This window comes from Bufo gargarizans, chromosome 4, assembly GCF_014858855.1.
Source record: "Bufo gargarizans isolate SCDJY-AF-19 chromosome 4, ASM1485885v1, whole genome shotgun sequence".
Classification (NCBI taxonomy): Eukaryota; Metazoa; Chordata; class Amphibia; order Anura; family Bufonidae; genus Bufo; species Bufo gargarizans.
In genome coordinates this window covers 418614393-418633720 of record NC_058083.1, presented here as the reverse complement: position 1 = coordinate 418633720, position 19328 = coordinate 418614393, and the positions used below count along the sequence as shown (strand labels likewise).

The window sequence follows — 19328 nt, the reverse complement described above, 5'->3', positions numbered from 1 at the left end:
TCCTGCTGCTCTGTGACATTGTCTGCCTACCTTTAAGTCTTCTGAAATAATGATCCCTAAATCCCTTTCCTCAGATACTGAGGTTAGGACTGTATCACTGATTTTATATTCTGCTCTTGGGTTTTTACATCCCAGGTGCATTATCTTGCACTTATCAACATTAAATTTTAGTTGCCAGATTTTTGACCATTCCTCTAGTTTTCCTAAGTCCTTTTCCATTTGGTGTATCCCTCCACGAACATCAACCCTGTTACATATCTTTGTATCATCAGCAAAAAGACACACCTTACCATCGAGGCCTTCTGCAATTTCGCTGATAAAGATATTAAACAATATGGGTCCCAGAACAGATCCCTGAGGTACCCCACTGGTAACAAGACCTTGGTCTGAATATACTCCATTGACTACAACCCTCTGTTGTCTGTCCCTCAGCCACTGCCTAATCCATTCAACAATATGGGAGTCCAAGCCCAATGACTGCACTTTATTGATAAGCCTTCTATGTGGGACAGTATCAAAAGCCTTACTAAAGTCTAGATAAGCTATGTCTACTGCACCTCCTCCATCTATTATTTTAGTCACCCAATCAAAAAAATCAATAAGATTAGTTTGACATGATCTCCCTGAAGTAAACCCATGCTGTTTTTCATCTTTCAATCCATGGGATTTTAGATGGTCCACAATCCTCTCCTTAAGTATGGTTTCCATTAATTTCCCCACTATTGATGTCAGGCTTACTGGCCTATAGTTGCCCGAATCCTCCTTACTACCTTTCTTGTGAATGGGCACAACATTTGCTAATTTCCAATATTCTGGGACGACTCCTGTTGCCAGTGATTGGTTAAATAAATCTGTTAATGGTTTTGCTAGTTCACCGCTGAGCTCTTTTAATAGCTTTGGGTGTATCCCATCAGGCCCCTGTGACATAAGGAAGGGAGGACTATCTCCTAGTTCAGAGGGCACCACCTTTGGCAGAAAGGAGGGAACTAGTCTCAGACACTCACCGTATAAACATGAGGGCTACAAGAAAAGGAGAAGGCGAGAGATAGATAGAGATAGAACACGGACAGGGATCTCCCAAAGGGATTCAAACGGGGACAAATGTAGTGTCCAGAATTAAAATAAGGTCCCATTAACGGCTCATGATATGGGGGTTCCAGTCGCAAAACTCACTGGATAAAGGTACGGACTGCTGAGATTGAAGACAATGGAGGTTGAAATAAGATAGAAAGGTCCGACAGTTGGCCTTTCTGAAGAAAGGCGAGAAAGTGAGGAATAGAAAAACGAAGAGGATGAAAGTGGTGGCCCTCACACCACAGCACAACCAAGGGGGGCACGGCTCTGGGGTCTTAGAGCCAAAACAAAGGAAAGGAAAACTGACACCATCTAAAAAAATGAATCATCAATAGCCTGCAGGAGGGATATAGGAAAGGTGGGGGCGCCACCTAGGGCAGAGTCTACCAGTTTGAAGACCTGAGGAGCAGGCCAGAACAAGTGTGCCTTCATCCAAGAGCCTGGAGGAAGAGGAGTAGGAGCCAGAAAACGAATCCAGGAGGGAGGCCTTGGCGAGCTAGTCGATGGTTGGGAGGTGTGCCAGGACCTCCCCCAGGAAAATGCCACTGGGACCGCTGCCACCTAATACAGAAGGAAGCAGGGGCCTAAAGTAAATGCTGCCTGCAGACTGGAATTCAGGGGACAGCTTCAGGTGCAAGATGGGGAACGAGAGGGTTTGTGGGAGATGCAGGAAGCCCTGGAACCTCTCGATAGTAGCTGAAGTAGCACTTCTCCCCTGGTCTTGGGCTTGCCGGCGCAAGTGGTGCCACGGCATAGCTGAAGGAGGGACCTGGCTTGCTAAGGGCAGTAGTGCTACAGCAAAGATGCATAAGGCAGAGGTGATCGGGGGGGTGGGAGGTTTCAGTTTTGTCTCCATACTCACCTGACTCCCGATCCCTGAAGGATGATGCCTTGTCCAGCCTCGGCTCCAGTAGGGTCCTTCATCCTCCCAATTTGCTCCCTTTGGAGGGGGAGGACCGGTGCCAGAGTTAGTGAAGACTCGAGTCTGGCGGGCGATTGAGGATTTGGTGGTCCTACACATCACCTTTTTGTTAATCCTGGCTACTGGGGATGGTAGGGGGCATCATGCTATGCTGCAAGGTGGGTAACCGGGGGATAAGTCCACCATGGGCCTAAGTGTGTGAAAAAGCAAGTCCTGTAGAGTAGATGTCTGCCTCCTATGGACACTAAGCTAAAAGTGATTAGCTCAGTGTCCGCATCATCTATACCCAAGGCTTTTTATCTGTTTCCCAATGACACAGATGAGAAAGCAAAGTGCCTTGTTTTACTGTGCCATTTAATATTGCAAATGATTTCTGGACTTAAATGTAGTTATCGAAACCTAAAGCTACTCACAGATTTGGCTTGCGGAAAGTTCCCTTGACAGGCTTGCTTGGAAAGGTCTTGACGTCCAATGAGAAGGCAAACTGCTTCCGGCCAGTCAGAAGCAGGTTTTTGTCGACACTGATAGATGGCATGTCGAATAGGAAGAGCAACTCCAAATGGAAGGGACTCCAAATCTTGGAGAGAAAATCCTTACAAAAAGACATAGTAACTTTATTAAAGCATGTAGGATTTTACACTACGTATTAAAATATAGCTAAGAAAGAAAATTTGGCACAACATAAACCAAAACCTAAAAACTAGTTTAGATGGAGCCATAATCCGTATCCAATATTCTATTCCCTCTATTACCACTGAATTTCTTTCACTGAATGGATAAGAAGCTTAAAAAGGGGTTGTCTCACGAAAAATATTCTACATTTTTCAAACCAGCACCAGGATCTAAATACTTTTGTAATTGTATTTAAAGGGAGACTGTCACCACATTTGAGCATATTAGACTGATCAAATAGCGTTATATGTGCCACCGAGAACTTAAAAACGGTACCTTTGTTGTATCTAATGGAGTTTTCTTTCAGCCAAAAATTAACTTTTAAGATTCTGTAAATGCGCCCTCTCAAGTGCCCAGGGCGGCGTCTCAATCGTCCGAGCCCCAGGCAGCACCTCCTCAACGGCTCATAACCCCGCCCTATATGTGCCTCTGCCCGCCCGTTTACTCTCCTCCTCTCTCCTTTTCCACTGCGGCTGCGCGGTCAAATTCATAGCGGGCGCAGTGGAAAAGGAGAGAGCACACTGAGGGCGGGGTTATGAGCTGTTGGGGAGGTCCGGTCTTGGGCTCGGATTGAGACGCCGCCCTGGGCACTTGAGGGCGCATTTACAGAATCTTAAAAGTTCATTTTTGGCTGAAAGAAAAATCCATAAGATACAACAAAGGTACCGTTTTTAAGTTCTCGTGGCACATATAACGCTATTTGATCAGTCTAATATGCTCAAATGTGGTGACAGACTCCCTTTAATAAAAAGTTTAGTATAGCGACTAATTTATTCACCGATATCTGTTAAGTGCCACGTGCTGTTTACTTTTTCTGATTTCTCTGTCCTGCTCACTGAGGTGTATGCACATGCTCAGTTCGCCCCTTCAACTGCCACCAGCTGCAGTAGTAAGGACCCCTGAGAAAACACACAGATTAGTGCATAGGTTTGTTCAGAAAGAGTCAGGATAATGTAAATTATGGATTGCAATCTTTACTTATTCTTTTCCAGTGGAAGAACTCACTAAAGGATTGGCATCCTTCCTTGTAGGAAAATTTGACATTTTTTCTTTATTTTCCTGTTAAAGCATTCACCACATAAAAAAGACCATCTTTATTTTTTAACAATAAAGATATTTTTGAACTCAGCAATATTAAGTTTAATTTGTATTATTTATTTAATTGGGAAAGGGGAGGATTTAATTTTTTTTTTTATATATATATTTTTGCAATTTGTCCCATATTTTTAAAACTTTACTATACTTTTTGATCCCTTTCTCTTATTCCATAGACTACAATAGTATACTATTGCAGTCTATGGTAATTTTACTGGCTGCCTGTCCAGCCTTGCTGCAGGCAGGGCTTAACAGGCAGTTTGCTATGACAGGCATGGGAGCCATAGCAAATGACTTAAAACCTGCTGCAAAAACGATCAGAGGATGAGAGATACCTCTGTTTAAGCCACCAGTAGATGTGGTTGACGAGGTATCAGAGTGTTAGCTGTATTATACAGCTGGCATCCGACACATCTGGAGCTCCATATACCTCCTATGCCAGGCTTACATAGTATTATGTAAAGTGTAATTAAAATGTTTATTAGATGCATCTTTCCACAAAAGTATATAAAAATCTGCTCAGGTCCTCCTGCTCTATAACTTGGTGCCTGCAAATCAGACACCAAATTCAACATGAAGAGTTCCCTTTACTGCACAAAATAAAAATGTTATGACAATGACATATCTTAATATGAGCCATTAGTGAATACTTTACAGAAAAACGAGATTTTTGTATAACTTACCAGTAAAATCTCTTTCTCGCTCTTTCCTTGGGGGACACAGAAGACCTTGGGTATAGCTCATCTCCCTAGGAGGCGTGACACTAAGTGAAAACTGTTAAGCCCCTCCTCCACAGCTATACCCTCAGCCTGGAGAGAGAGACTGCCAGTTGCGTGTCCAAGTAGTGAAAAAAAGGCAAAGTCCAAAAGTGGAACCAACAAGCCAACTACCCAAAGGGTAAAACAAACTCGGAAACCGTGCCAAGAAAAACAAAGAATGGGTGGGTGCTGTGTCCCCCAAGGAAAGAGCGAGAAAGAGATTTTACTGGTAAGTTATACAAAAATCTCGTTTTCTCGCCCAGTTTCCTTGGGGGACACAGAAGACCTTGGGACGTTCAATAGCAGTCCAAGAGGGGAGGGACCACAGCACCAAGGCGAAGCACCCGAAGGCATCAAAAAACCGCCGCCTACCGACCAGGCGGCCCAAGGCAGCATACGCCGAAGCCCGAGTATGCACCCTGCAGAACTCGGTAAGGTGTGCAAGGAAGACCAGTGACCGCCTTGCACAAATGCATGGCCGAAGCCTAATGTCTCCGGCCCAGGAGGAACCGACAGCTCTGGTGAAATGAATGGCGACACCAAAAGCAGAACCCTGCCCTTGGTGCGGCAACCACAGCAAAAGCCACTCCGAGAAAGCGGAGGAAAGCCACCCTGGAGGCCATCCACCCTTGCGCGGACCTCCTGGAAACACAAGAGACCAAACGTCGACAAGAGTCGGAGATCCCCAAGGAAAAACTGCAAGGCCCAAACAACGTCCAAATCGGTGAAGTGTCCGTTCCCGGGGGTGAGAAGGGGAGGACGACTGCCTTGATGAAAGGAAAGACGAACACCACCTTCAGAAGGAAGGAAGAGACAGAATGGAGAACAGCCCTGTCCTGGGGAAAGACAGAAGGCTCGGAACAAGAAGGGCCGCCACTCAGGCACCCGTCAGAGACACGATGGCTACAGAAACACAACCGTACAGGACAGAAGGAGTAGAGAACTTCTGTAACGGCTCCAAGGGAAAGATTGGAGCGCCAAGAGCCCAGTATGTAGTTCCCAGGGCGGTACCGGAGGGCAGTACAAAAAGGAAACCAAGAGCCGCTCCACGGAAGAAGGTTCTGACAGGCCCAGAGGGGCGGGGAACGCTGAAAGAGGAAGGACAGCGCCGACACTTGATACTTCAAGCAACAGAGTCCCAGTCCCAGGTCCAGGCTGGACTGGAGAAAGACAGAACCATGGAGAGAGAAAGGCAGAGTGGGGGAACGCCCAGCTTCCCACAGAACCCCAAGGAAAGCCCTAATTCCTACCACAGATCCTGGACGAAAACACGGCCAGGAGTGACACTAGCGAGCCCACAATAGTCGCCTGGGCAAGCGGGCGAAAACCCAATGAACAGGCGCAGACCAGTAACCCGGGCAGAACGGTCGGTAGAACTGGTCCCGTCGGCCCCGAACAAAGGTGTTCCGTATCCACCGGAGTGGGGGAGCAGAAGGACAGACAGACAGGGACCAAAGGGTCCGTCCAGCAACCGCCAGATGCCAGTACAAGACAGGCTAAAGACAATCTTGACTAAATGGTAGTCCTCCCAAGTTACCGAGAAGGTAAGTCCATAGCAGAAACATTGCCTAGAATGGAAAAAACGCAATCTGCACCCAGCGGGAGGACAGAACGCGGTAGACCCGTTAATAGGCACACAGCAAGTACAGTCAGTTTGAACAAGGGGGACAGTACGAGGCCAAAAGGAACACCAGAACCATCCACATGAACAACCATGCTCTCCCCAGAGGGGAGGGCAGTGAAGGAACAGCCTCTGAAGCGTGGCCGGAACAGAAGCCACATTCGGAGTGATCCGTACCGAGTGGAAGCCAAACAGAGACGGCGAGAAAAGGCAGTCGAGACAGAGGCCGGCATAACACCCTCCAAACGAAAGGAGGAGTGGGTAACAGAGAAGCCATAGGACAGCTCAAAGGCAGAACCCCGCTACACTGAGACGCCCGGTTCACCGCCTCGCAGAAGGCGAATACCCTGAAGAACCCAAGGTGGAGGTCCTCCGGACCTGGGTAAGCGAGCACCCAAGAGAAGTTGGATGACCTTCCCAAGAAGAGTGGCCGAACCTGGTAGCAGAGCAGACTGAACGCCGAGGGCGCCAACCGGAAAGAATCATACCACACCGCACTCGAAGAGGAGGAAATAGTAGTAGGTGAGGGGACTGTAGTCCCGCCAGAGCCAACATAGAATGCGAAGGGCGCTACAGACAGCACTCTCGACCATGTGACCACTAGCGCAGGGAAACAATGCCACGGGAGGACGAATGGGTACGTATCTAGGAACCACGAACACTCCCCGGGCGGAAGGGCCAACGAAATGAATGAGCACCACCCAGCTCGGTGCAGTAGCGAGCAGGTAGAGCCCGTCTACTTATATATAAAAGGTATTCATTTGTTGTTCATTGGACAACACCTTAGGCTCACACAGGTGGACAGAATGATCTCTGTAGAGAATAGTGCAAGGCTTGCTGCAACCACCGACTCCCAAGATAATAAATATGTCGCAGGAGGAAAGGAGGCATACGTACGAGTAGCCCCGAAAGCAGTGAGGCCAACCCACCTACGGAACGAGAAGGCATACGCGGCCCGAACAACGCACAAGAACGTCCGCTCACTGCAAAAATATCACTCAGCGAAGAGGGCCAGCCACAGAATCTACGGAAGTGCAAAGTGCAAACTGAAAAAGAGTTATGCACAAGACTAGTATTTTATGCGATGGAACGCAAACTGACCGCCCCGAAAGGGGGGAAATGTACCTGGCAAACTGTAGTCGGCAAGAGTGCAAAGGCCCGCCCCAAAAAGGGGGGTGATGCCCAAGGTCGTACCTACGTCAGAGAAGTAGGGCGTACCATACTTCGCCCAGAAGGGCGCCATGCACATAGCCACACAGTATCCAGCAGGAAGTCCACCTAGTGAAAGGGGGACATGCACAGGGCTATCCTAGCATTAAGTGAGTGTGCAACAATCCACCCAACACCGAAATTTCGCGAGAGTGTAACAACTCCGCTAATAAAGGGAAACATGTGCAAGTCCAACACAGCACATACAAGAACAGCCTTGAATCTCGTGAGCGTGCAAATTTCCGCCCAGGAATGAGGGGTGGTCACGCACAAGGCCAGCACCGTATACAATGGGAGCGCAAGCGTTCCACCCATGTTAGAGGGCCATGCTCAAGGCCAGCAACGTATCCGGTGAGAGTGTAGTATGCCGCCCAGAAAAAGGTGGGGGGGGGGGGGTCATGCACATGGCCAGCATCGCATCCAGGGAGAGTGCGAGCAGTCGGTGAGAATGTGTGTATGTCACCTGAAGGAGGCATGCCCATGGCCGGCAGCGAAACCAGTGAGAGTGCGTACACCGCCCACGGAAGAGTGGTCATGCATATGGCCGGCAGCGGATCCAGTGAGAGTGCAAGCACCCCGCCACGTATGGGGTTCATGCCCGTGGCCAACAACGTACCGGTTAGAGAACAACCACCGACCGAGGGAGTGTATGTATGCCGCCACAGGGAAGGAGGCATGCCCAAGGCCGGCAACGAATCCAATGAGAGCGCATCGTACCGCCTATGGAAAGCGGTCATGCACATGGCTGGCAGTGAATCCAGTGAGAGTGCCGAATGCCGTCAACGGAAGGGAGCCATGCCTATGGGCGGCAGCGACGCACAAGTGTAGCGTTCCGCCTATGGAAGGGGGTCACGCACATGGCCAGCAGCGAATCCAGTGAGAGTGCAGCGTTCCACCTATGGAAGGGGGTCGTGCACATGGCCAGCACCGTATCCGGTGAGTGCAGTATTCCGCTTAAGAATGGGGGTCATGCACATGATCGGCAACGAATCCAGTGAGTGCAGCGTCCCACTTGTGGAAGGGGGCCGTGCACATGGCCAGCACCGTATCCGGAGAAACTGCCGTAGTCTGCCAATGAAAGGGGGATCATGCACAAGGCCAACCCGCAGTCAGGGAGAGTGCAGTATCCCGCCCAGGAGGGGGGTCCTGCACATGGCAGGCGTCATAACTGGAGAGGGTGACGAATCCTGCCTACAGAAAAGGCCGCATGCACTTGACCAGTGCCGTATCGCGGGAGAGGGCAAGAAAACGCCTAGAAGGGGAAAATGACCCTGGCAGCGCCGCAGCCGGGGAGCGCGACATGCCGCCTATGGAAGGAGGGCATGTATACAGGCAGCACTACTGAGATCAGGCTGCAGCGTCCTGCGCAGCCCACAAGGTGTGTATGTGTGTATATATATATATATATATATATATATATATTAATATTAAATAATATATATATTTTTTTTTTTATAACAGCCTCACTGAGGCAGAAAGGTGAGCCACCTATAGGGGCACAGAATCCCTGAGAAGCAGGGAAAAAAAGGGGGGGGGGGGGGGGGAAGGGGCAGCCACACAGGCCCATCTGAAGCCAGCCTGTACCCAAAGGGTTAACAGGGATCCGGCCTGGGGGGCGGCGCTGCGATCCCCTGGGGGCGGGGGAACCTCCAGGCGCGAAGAATTCGCGCCTGGAGAAGTTCCAGCCCCCTCCAACAGAGGCCGGAATTTTGCGGCCTAGTAGGCCGTGAAGCCGGGGCCTAAATTTGTAGCGGCGCCCGGCTGACCGGCGCCGCACAGTATTCAAGTACCGGCCGGGCGTACGGAGCGGCGCCTGCACATACCGGCCGCGGATGCCCACCCCGCGGGCCGGAAGAGCCGGGGACCCTGATTTCTCTGCGCCCGGCCGACCGGAATGTTCCGACGGTCGGCCGGAGGCTTGAAGCATAGCGCTCATTTGCAGGCCGCGGGTGCCCACCCCGCTGCCCGGAAGCGAGGACCCTGCGCCCGGCAGCCATTTCACCGCACCATATGGCCGGCAGTCACAACCACCTTGCCCTTGGACCGGTGCCCATGAGGGTAGAGGAGGGTCAGGGGCAGCAAGGCGCGGGCCCCCTGGCCCTGAAGCAGTGGCCGGTAAGAGAGGGAGACCCTGAGACCGGGTGCCAGTGAGGGTGGGAAGCCTGCATAACCCCTCCGTCAGGGGCAGCTAGGTGCGGACCTCTGCAGCTCCCTAGGCATTCTTCTTGCAGAGAGAAGGTGCTAATGTCCTATGGAGACCAGGAGAGAGGGAGCAGAATGTCGCCCTGCGGCAGCCCAGGGGCCAGCCTAGTCTAGCAGGGACAGAAGGGTCCAGAGGCCCAGTATGGGGGTCAGGCACGCAGGAGATCGGGGAGGGGGGGGGGGACGTAGGGCTGGAGAAGCCAATCTCTCACCATAGCCGTCTTCACCCTCGGTCTGTTCCAGCAGGGTCGCCCCTTCAGCTACTGGCACCGTGGTGGCAGGACGCTGGAAGAGGGACTTGGCGTGCGGGCGACCCTTACGCTGGCGGGATGCAGGGGAGCTAGGCTGCCCTGGTCCACCTTGTCTTCTGTGGGGGAGGCAGCAGTGCGGGTGACCGGCACTGGCGCAGCTCAACCCCGGGAGAAACAGAGAGGTCTAGTGCGTCTCTGTTGTCCCTGATGATCTGAAGAAAAAAAAAAAAAAAAAAAAAACTAAACGGGAGAAAAAACAGCCCTGCAGAGCAGGGAGTGTCTTGCCTCCTTGGACACTAAGCAAAAACTGGCAGTCTCTCTCTCCAGGCTGAGGGTATAGCTGTGGAGGAGGGGCTTAACAGTTTTCACTTAGTGTCACGCCTCCTAGGGAGATGAGCTATACCAAAGGTCTTCTGTGTCCCCCAAGGAAACTGGGCGAGAAAGCAAGAATATGTAATAAATATATTCTTAAAGAGGTCTAGTTCTTTTAAAGATAGATAGCACATTTGTAATCTATGTAATCAATGTGTGATGGTGTGGCTCAGATGACTGGGAGGACCACCAATTACATCACCACCACTGAGCGCCACGGCCCCTTCAGATGTACAACAAGTAAATGGCAAACTATTTTAGGGCTACATGGTGTTGGAAACCACCTGTCATCTCACACATGAGGAGGGAGAGCAGCAGGTCTGCAAGCCTGCTGCCTGTTCCCTACCTCTGGAATGCAAGGAGGGACGGTTGATCTCAAATCTGCAGTCGCCCTCCAGCAATCAGATTACCTTAACCATCAAAAGCCCCCTCTTTTCCAGCATAGCTGGGGTGGAAAGAAAACGACAGACAGGTAGGTATATTGTCCTCCATCTTAACCCCGTAAAGAGTAAGGACCAGTCAGCAGGGATCTCAGGATCTTCCAGGGCTCACGAGCATCATTCTACGATCCCCAAATCCCCTTTCCCACAGTGTGCAGCGGTACTTGTCCATCCGATTCCAGGCATATTTGCTGGTGTCGTGGTAGAATTTTTGATATCATCCCTTGATATGATCCCTGAACAAGGAATCCAACCAATTGTCTGTGATACTCCAAATTGTTATTTTTTTTCTCCAGGGGTAAGAGTATATGATTGGTCATAAAAAGAAACACACAAACAGGACATGTGGGATATCGCTTTTGGCCCTTCCTCCAGAAAGTCCATTAATTTATAGGGAAAAGTCCTCGGCTTCAACATTTACAGCAGGAGTTTCAAAATAACCAATCAAATTATGCCAACTGTTGTAACCGCAACCTATATGTCTTATTAGGATAACACCTGGAATCAATCATGGTAGCTCTGAGGCAGGAAACCAGAAGAATTATTTTGTCCAGATACCTGCATATGGAGTCTATATACAGCTTATAACAGATATTACAGACTAAGAACATGTGCTTACAAAGAGTATATGATTCAGAAATTTACAGAAGTGTCTATGGGAGAAAATATTTGAAATTATGATTTAACTTTAGCTCAGTCAAGTTGTTCTCTGCTGGAACTCCTGCCACAAACATGAAACAGGCCTTAGAGTGAAGTTCAACTAATCAATCGTGCTTGTATTGATGTACGGAGGTGCTGCTCACCTATATTAGTCATCCACACCGCCAATTTTTCTGAAAGACTGGATACAGATGGAATGGGCTTTAAGCTATACCTGCAGTGGCAAGAAAAACAGAGTTAGCAACAGGGTTTACTCCTTCCAAAGTTCCAATTGATTCACTATCAGGTAACCACGTGTTTACTCCCTCCTGACATGACAAATTTTGGAACAGATAATTTAATGGTTCTTCTGTCTTCTTCCCAGGGCCATAACTTCTTTACTTTTCATTCACATACCTGTATGAGGGTTTGTTTTTTGCATGAGGAGTTGCATTTTTAAGAGATTATAGTGGGAATCAGGAAAATTAAGCAATTGCTAACATTTAGTTCTCACCTTCTGTCTCCTTCCATTTGCTGTTTTCTTTGCCCTGAAACACAAATTAGCCATTAGTGTCTGGATTACATGGGACTACTTAAGACTTGTTAACACACGTATGAGCATTTTACCTGCTGTTATTTTGGTCAGGTACTTTGTTATCCCATTTGCAACAGCATTCTCATCACCAAGAATATACAAAGCAAAACTCTAAAATACAAAAAGGGGCACAGAAAGCAAACTGTTTAAGGAAAACATAAATTACACTCTACAGAGAACACTTTGCTTCCCAACATCAAGCTGGGAAGACAGATGTACACATCACAAGTTAATCATTAAAGACTATGGACACCGTTAATTGAAATTTACTTTATTGTCGAGTCACTCCCTATGTGAAAAATGAAGCAAGTGTCAAACAATAGTGTTCAGAAATGAAAACAGGTTCGCCCTTGATAATTATGATGGCCACATCAGCCTTTGCAGGAGGGCTGGAGAGTGCTTGCTGCCATCATGCATAGTGCGGACACACGACCAGCACCAGGTGTCATGGGATATCCTGATAAGTCATCATTATCTTTTCAAGGATAACCCCTTTAAAGAATATACCAATATCGGGCGGCTCCACCAGAAGTTAGGCTTCGCTCACATCAGCGTTCAGCCTTTCCGTTCTCCTACTCAGTTATAGGGGCAGGAAAAACGGAAAGGACGGATTCGGCACATAACCAAGCCGAACTGAGCCTTTACGCTCAGAAGATGATTTTGGAGCGGAGACAAAAGTAGTGCGCAGGATTTTTATCTCCTCTTGAAAAATCTTCCTCTGGGCGGAAACCTAACGGACCCCATTATAGTCTATGAGGTCCATAGGCTCCATTCGGCTCAGTTATGTGCTGAATCTGCCCTTTCCGTTTTTCCTGCCCGTATAACGAAGTAGGAGAACGGAAAGGCTGAACGCTGATGTGAATGAAGCCTTACAGTGGTTGAGGTGCAGCTGCACTGACTCACCCAGTCGAATAGTAACAAAATGTAAACAAATTGTGCTAGCAGCACTCTCTAATCTAGAGTCACGTATTCATTGTTGTAAAAAGAACCAGATACAATGTGTGTAGATCTGAGGAAAGGGATTTAGGGATCATTATTTCAGAAGACTTAAAGGTAGGCAGACAATGTCATAGTGCAGCAGGAAATGCTAGCAGAATGCTTGGGTGTATAGGGAGAGGAATTACCAGTAGAAAGAGGGAGGTGCTCATGCCGCTCTACAGAGCACTAGTGAGACCTCACTTGGAGTATTGTGCGCAGTACTGGAGACCATATCTCCAGAAGGATATTGATACTTTGGAGAGAGTTCAGAGAAGAGCTACTAAACTAGTACATGGATTGCAGGATAAAACTTACCATGAAAGATTCAAGGATTTTAACATGTATAGCTGAGAAGAAAGACGAGACAGAGGGGATATGATAGAAACTTTTAAATATATAAAGGGAATCAACAAGGTAAAAAAGAGGAGAGAATATTTAAAAGAAAAAAAACTGCTACAAGAGGACATAGTTTTAAATTAGAGGGGCAAAGGTTTAAAAGTAATATCAGGAAGTATTACATTACTGAGAGAGTAGTGGATGCATGGAATAGCCGTCCTGCAGAAGTGGTAGCTGCAAATACAGTGAAGCATGCATGGGATAGGCCTAAGGCCATCCTTCATATAAGATAGGGACAGGGGCTATTCATAGTAATCAGTATATTGGGCAGACTAGATGGGCCAAATGGTTCTTATCTGCCGACACATTCTATGTTTCTATGTATTGATGTATCCAAAATATAATAAATGTCACAGAATAATGGTAAATAAATACAGTATAAAAGCTGACTGAGTCTGAAGAGCTAGGTACAGCGGACCAAGAATACCTACCCCGCACGTAAGTTCTGATGACTGACTACCTCTGATATTGAACTGAATAGCATTTTTTTTTTTATCTTAATGGAGTAAGACTTTATCAGCACTATCCCTTCTGCCTAGTTTATAACCAGAAGCTTCCAAAGGGTATTATTAAATACCACAAAAACCAGAACTGATGGATTGGATCATATATGAATAGGGACTAATTATAAAACCATTACTCGATTTATCTTTTAGGCTATTCATTTATACTGTATTTACCATTATTCTGCAACATTTATTATATTTTGGATACATCAATTCATCTAATCCTTGATCTACACATATTGTATCTGGTCCTTTAAAGAATATCTGACAGGTTAGGACAGCCTGGAACTTTTGTTCAGAAAACCAATCTTGAAGACCAAGTAGATAAATAATAATGGTTCCCGATCACTATCTATGTGACTATTGCAAAAACTGTAAAATTCTGAATTTATTTACCAGTACTACAAGCTTGCTTCTTTCACATATCCCAGGAAGGTGTGGGTAAGCTGACAGTTTTTCTCCTTTCAGACAAGAGCTCAGCCACTGATAAATACTTGGTGGATCAGAAGTAAAAAATGACGGGTAACTCATGAAACCTATCTGAGCTGTATGAATGATAAAATAAAAACCGGATTAGAAGCATATCATTGACTGTAGATACGACAGTGTGACATCAATCCAAATCTCAATGAGTATGCCCTCCAGTGGTAACCAAATATACTACACAATATAACTAAATCAGTGAACAGAAAGAACATAGTAGTATGAATAAGTTCACAACTTTGCCAATTCAAAAAGCTTTTGGAACAAAAGGCCCAGAAGTTTGAACAGGTTTAGGTCCGGGGTACTTTCCATCTTCAGGACCAGACAAAGTTTAGCAGTTTTTAGTAGAAGTTCATTTAACAGGTATTAAATTTTTACTATTGTTTATACTGCAATATAAACTTTTCCCACCTTAAGATATAGTAATGTCAGATATTAAGGATCTGCACAGTCAATGGTTATTTACAAAATTCTCCACTGTAAGGACTCCTGCACATGGCAGCTGCCAATTTGCAGGGCGTACAATACGCATCCGGCCATGTGCCTCCTGCACTTTCCGAAATCCCTATTGTCCGATTCTTGTCTGTTTTAATATGCGGTAGACTCCTTTTGCACGCCTCTAGACTTAAGAAAATGCGGTCTGCAGATTTGCACATGCCTTCAGAAATTGGCTATACTAGAGCGGAGACCTAAAAGGTTCCCTCTCATCGGTGGTTTAACAAGAGCTCTGTGATACACGGTCGGCTCTAAGGAAACAAATTGATCAAAAATATTTAGGAGCCAGAGACAAGCTTAAAAAGCGCTTCTATGGACAGGGAGATCAGAGCGGTATATTGCTGGCAAGGATGTTGAGACAGAGACAAGCCTCCTCTTAAATCCCTTCACTTAACCGTAGAGAGGGTGGTCGCAATCACGCCACTGGTAATATCTTACAGGAATTCTAATCTTTTAACGAGGGTCTCTACAATTTGAAGGGGAAATATGCAGATCTCCACCAAGACATAAACACCCAGAAAATCAGAAACTACATTTCAAAGCTAGTAGGCCCTAAGCTCTCAACAGCAGACAGGTATACTCTGGAGGGGGAAATAACCTTACAGGAGGTCCAAGGGGTTATAAAAAGGACTAGAAGTAGGTAAGTGCCAGGGTGCTGATGGATTCACACCCCGCTTTTATAAGAAGTTTTTCGGTGAGGTCTCCAACCCTCTTACCAAAACGTGCTACTCTCTTGTAGAGGGTTCCTCCTTTCTATCACAAGCCCTGATTGCACATATCTGTGTACTTCGTAAACAAGGCAAGGATCCCTTGGTCTGTAGAAACTACCGACCGATATCATTAACATTGATGTGAAGATATACGCTAAAATTTTGGCCGACAGATTGAAGAATTAAATGTCCACTTTAATACATGAGGATCAGGTGGGCTTTGTTCCGGGTCGGGGAATCAAGGAATACTACTATACGATCCCTGGCTCGAGCCAATGCCCCCCTGTGTCTTCTCTCGATTGATTCCAAAAAGGCTTTTGACCGAGTGGACTGGTTCTTCCTGGGAGAGGCTATGAGGGCTTTTGTCTTGGGTCCCAACATGATCCACAGAATCCCTGCCCTTTATCAAAACCCTAGAGTTCAGGTTCGGGTTAATGGCTCCTTATCAGCCTCTTTTCAGATACATAACGGTACCAGGCAGGGGTGCCCACTTTCCACCCTACTATACATTATGGTCATGGAATTCCTGGCCCGAACACTCAGAGCTAACAAGTCTGTCTATCAGGGGATTTAAATTAGGGAATCTGGAATCTAAAATAGCCATTTATGCTGACGACCTCCTCATCTACTGCTCTGACCTGGTTGTTGGTCTCGCCAATGTCTTGAAGGAGTTTGTGACCTTTGGAGACATTAGCAACTTCAAGGTAAACCTCCACAAGTCCAAGATACTCAATATTACCATACCGTCTAACACGGTACACACACTACATACTTCGTTCCCCTTTCACTGGACGCAGGGACATATCGCCTAGCTGGACTAGCTATCCTCTACTCTACAAATTTTGCACCACTTCTAGAGGATATTAGTAGGGATCTACAGGCCTGGAAGAAAATACATACATTAAAAATGAATATTCTACCGAGGATATAGTATTTCTTCAAAACTATTCCTATTACATTACCATGTAAATTCAGATCAATGTTCCTGGACTTTATTTGGGCAGGCTCATCTCCTAGGTTGCATATGCGTTTTCTGGTTCAATCCGGATTGAGGGGCGGGGCTCTCTGATTTACAAATGTATCATAGAACTGCACTCCTTTCGTATGTTTTGGATTGGTTCCATAGTGGTCTATCGAAATGCTAGATTCAGTTTGAATGGAAGGAAGTGGGCTGCCCATCCCAAGATCTGCTTTGGATCACTAAATCAAATAGACCCCCGCACCTCCCCCCACTAACATCAGGAATATTGCAAATGTGGGATAAATATGCGGTGTCCCTAAGTCTTAAAACCTTTCTGGGACCCATGACTCCTGTATTTGATAATCCAGACTTTCCCTTGGGGATGGGATAGCTGACGTTGCTGGGACTCTGCAGGGAAGAAAACCCCCATGCATGTCAGTTTATTAGGAAGGACACTATTCGCCCACTTGACTCATTTCCTGGGGGGGTGCAACAGAGGGGCATGGTTTCACTATATCAGTATTCACAACATCATATCTTCATTGTGTCCCATCACGACTATCTAGGGACCTCACCCCTTTTGAATCTCTCGGTCGGAATGGAGGAAATATTGGCAAGGGATGAAGGAACGGATGAGAGATACCTTAAATCGTGGACCCCCCTGGATTCTATTTAAGGGTCCTCAAGCGTATCAAACCTGGTTAGACCAGGTAGATTTCAGAATGTAAATTCTCTATAGAACATAAAGATACCAAACAGTATACCCCCTCCCCTTCTTCCCTTCCCCCCTTCATCTATATGTCTGTTGTTTGGACTTGTACTTCTTCATGCTCATCGAATGAGGTTATTCATCTTACCAATAGTGGTCATCTATTTTAACAAATATGAATTTCATGTGAGTTGATGGACTAACTGTATTTGGATATTGTAATTGTTGGACAATAACAGAATTTCAAGTCAAGATGTTTTGCTCTATGCTATAGTGATTGAACAACATTCTTGTCTGTTTTGCGAAACTCGCAGAATGGTGTCACGGATGACATCAGTGTAGTGTCTGCATCTGCCCACGTGTCTGCATCTGCCCACGTGCAGATGCAAAATAAAATATAAAAAAAATAAAAAAGATTGGACATTGCCCCTGTCAGCAGATTTGCACCTATGAAACTTGCTGACCTGTTGCATGTGCGCTGAAGGCATCTGTGTTGGTCCCATGTTCATATGTACCCGCACTGCTTTGAAAAATGATGTTTTACTACATGCAGATAAGCATCAAGAGCAACAGGGGTTGCAATGGATGTTAAAAAAGTGCTCACACCTGCGTGACCCTGTCAATGAACGTGCACAGCAGTTGCAAAGAGAGCAGAGCCTCTAGGTGTAACGGCAAACGCCCCCGTTGCTCCTAGATGCTCGCTTGCATACACCGAAACATAATTTTCTCAGCAATGCGTGTACATATGAACATTGGACAAACAGATGCCTTCAGCTGCCAAGCGCACATGCAACAGGTTTATAGGTACAAATCTGATGACGGATGCCCTGTAACTCCAGTAGTACACGAGTACTACTGACACACCAACTGGATCACTACTTTGTATGCTCAAACACCCCTTGCAAAGCTCTGACGAAATACACCGACAGACTCATGAGCCAAGCGCACATAATGGAGCCGCGCTCCTGAGATCTGTCAGTGTATTACAGTGAAGCTTTGTGGTGGCAGCGAGGGATAGGCTATGAACACAGAGCAGCAATCTGGACCCCCTTGTCAGCAGTATTACTTAGGATTCTCTTTATACCCATATGTAGCACATTAACACAATGTTATTAAAAGTACTAAGAACACTTAGCACAAAGTAAATCATATTTCCCATTTAAAATTCTACCAACATTTTGTTTTATAGCAATCAGAGCAGATATATAATCCAAATGAAAATATGAAGTTCACAAATGGCATCGCTTTAGAATGGCAAGGAACGTTTCAAAGTATAAAACTTACTTGGCTCCATGCAGCACATTTGCCCTGAGTTCCTGAGAAGAGCTGGATAGTCTCTGAAGTAAAAATCAGTGTAAGCCGGCAACTTCAAATCCCTACAAAAATACAAACAAGAGGAAGACAGCAAATATATCCATTAAATGTGGGGCATCTGTGAGACTGCTATAAATATTCACTGTGATCTCTCCACATTGATGCTCCTGTGTGGCCTTGTATTCTCTGCCATTTTCTAATGCACGGACCGATCAGCTAATTCTAGTGAGAAATATTCAGGGTGGCGGGGGGCAATATTGGAGATATGCAATATAAATTTGTGCCACGATATGTATTTTGTGCATATCGCCGGACCGCGATATGACCACGGAACGGTAGTGAAGATCAGTTACTATGGCAGCCAGGAGTCACGCTACTGAAGTCCTGGCTGCCGTGGTATGTTAGTGAGCAGCATTAAACTCATGTGCACCGTGGCCACTGGTCGCTCCTTCTTCTGTCTGTGCGGCGCATTGCTAATGCTTTCAGCATTAGCAATGCGCCGCACAGACCTATGAGAAGAAGGAGTGCCTGGCGTCCACGGTGCACACGAGTATAATGCTGCTCACTAACATACCATGGCAGCCAGGACTTCAGTAGCGTCCTGGCTGCCATGGTAACCGATCGGAGCCCCAGCATTACAATGCTGGGACTCAGATCGGAACTGCCCACTGCCACCAATGATGGGGAGGGGGACCCTGTGGTCACTGCCACCAATGATTACCAGAGGGGGCTGGGGGGCGGATCAGAGGCTGGTTGCCATGGTCAGCTCCCTACTGTCGTGTGCACAAAGCACAGGGCGAGTGTAAAGTTCTACTCAACCTAATAGAGCTCTATTAGGGTGAGTATGACAAGGGTTCTAGCCCTTAAGGGGGCAATTAATTATTAAATAAAAAGTGAAAATAAAAGGGTTTAAAACCCCCCCAATA

At 46.8% G+C, this 19328-nt stretch overlaps 1 protein-coding gene across 1 annotated transcript in view; it reads right to left on the bottom strand.

Annotated features, from left to right (window-relative positions):
• The window catches only part of ANAPC1 (anaphase promoting complex subunit 1), a 170184-nt gene that overhangs the window by 86727 nt on the left and 64129 nt on the right, over nt 1-19328 (bottom strand). Inside the window, exons 19-24 of the mRNA XM_044292098.1 lie at nt 18373-18464; nt 14127-14275; nt 11883-11961; nt 11770-11803; nt 11420-11490; nt 2410-2588 (exon numbers count right to left, since the gene is read on the bottom strand). Of these exons, the coding sequence (XP_044148033.1) occupies nt 2410-2588; nt 11420-11490; nt 11770-11803; nt 11883-11961; nt 14127-14275; nt 18373-18464 (604 nt within the window). The remainder of the gene's footprint in view (nt 1-2409; nt 2589-11419; nt 11491-11769; nt 11804-11882; nt 11962-14126; nt 14276-18372; nt 18465-19328) is intronic.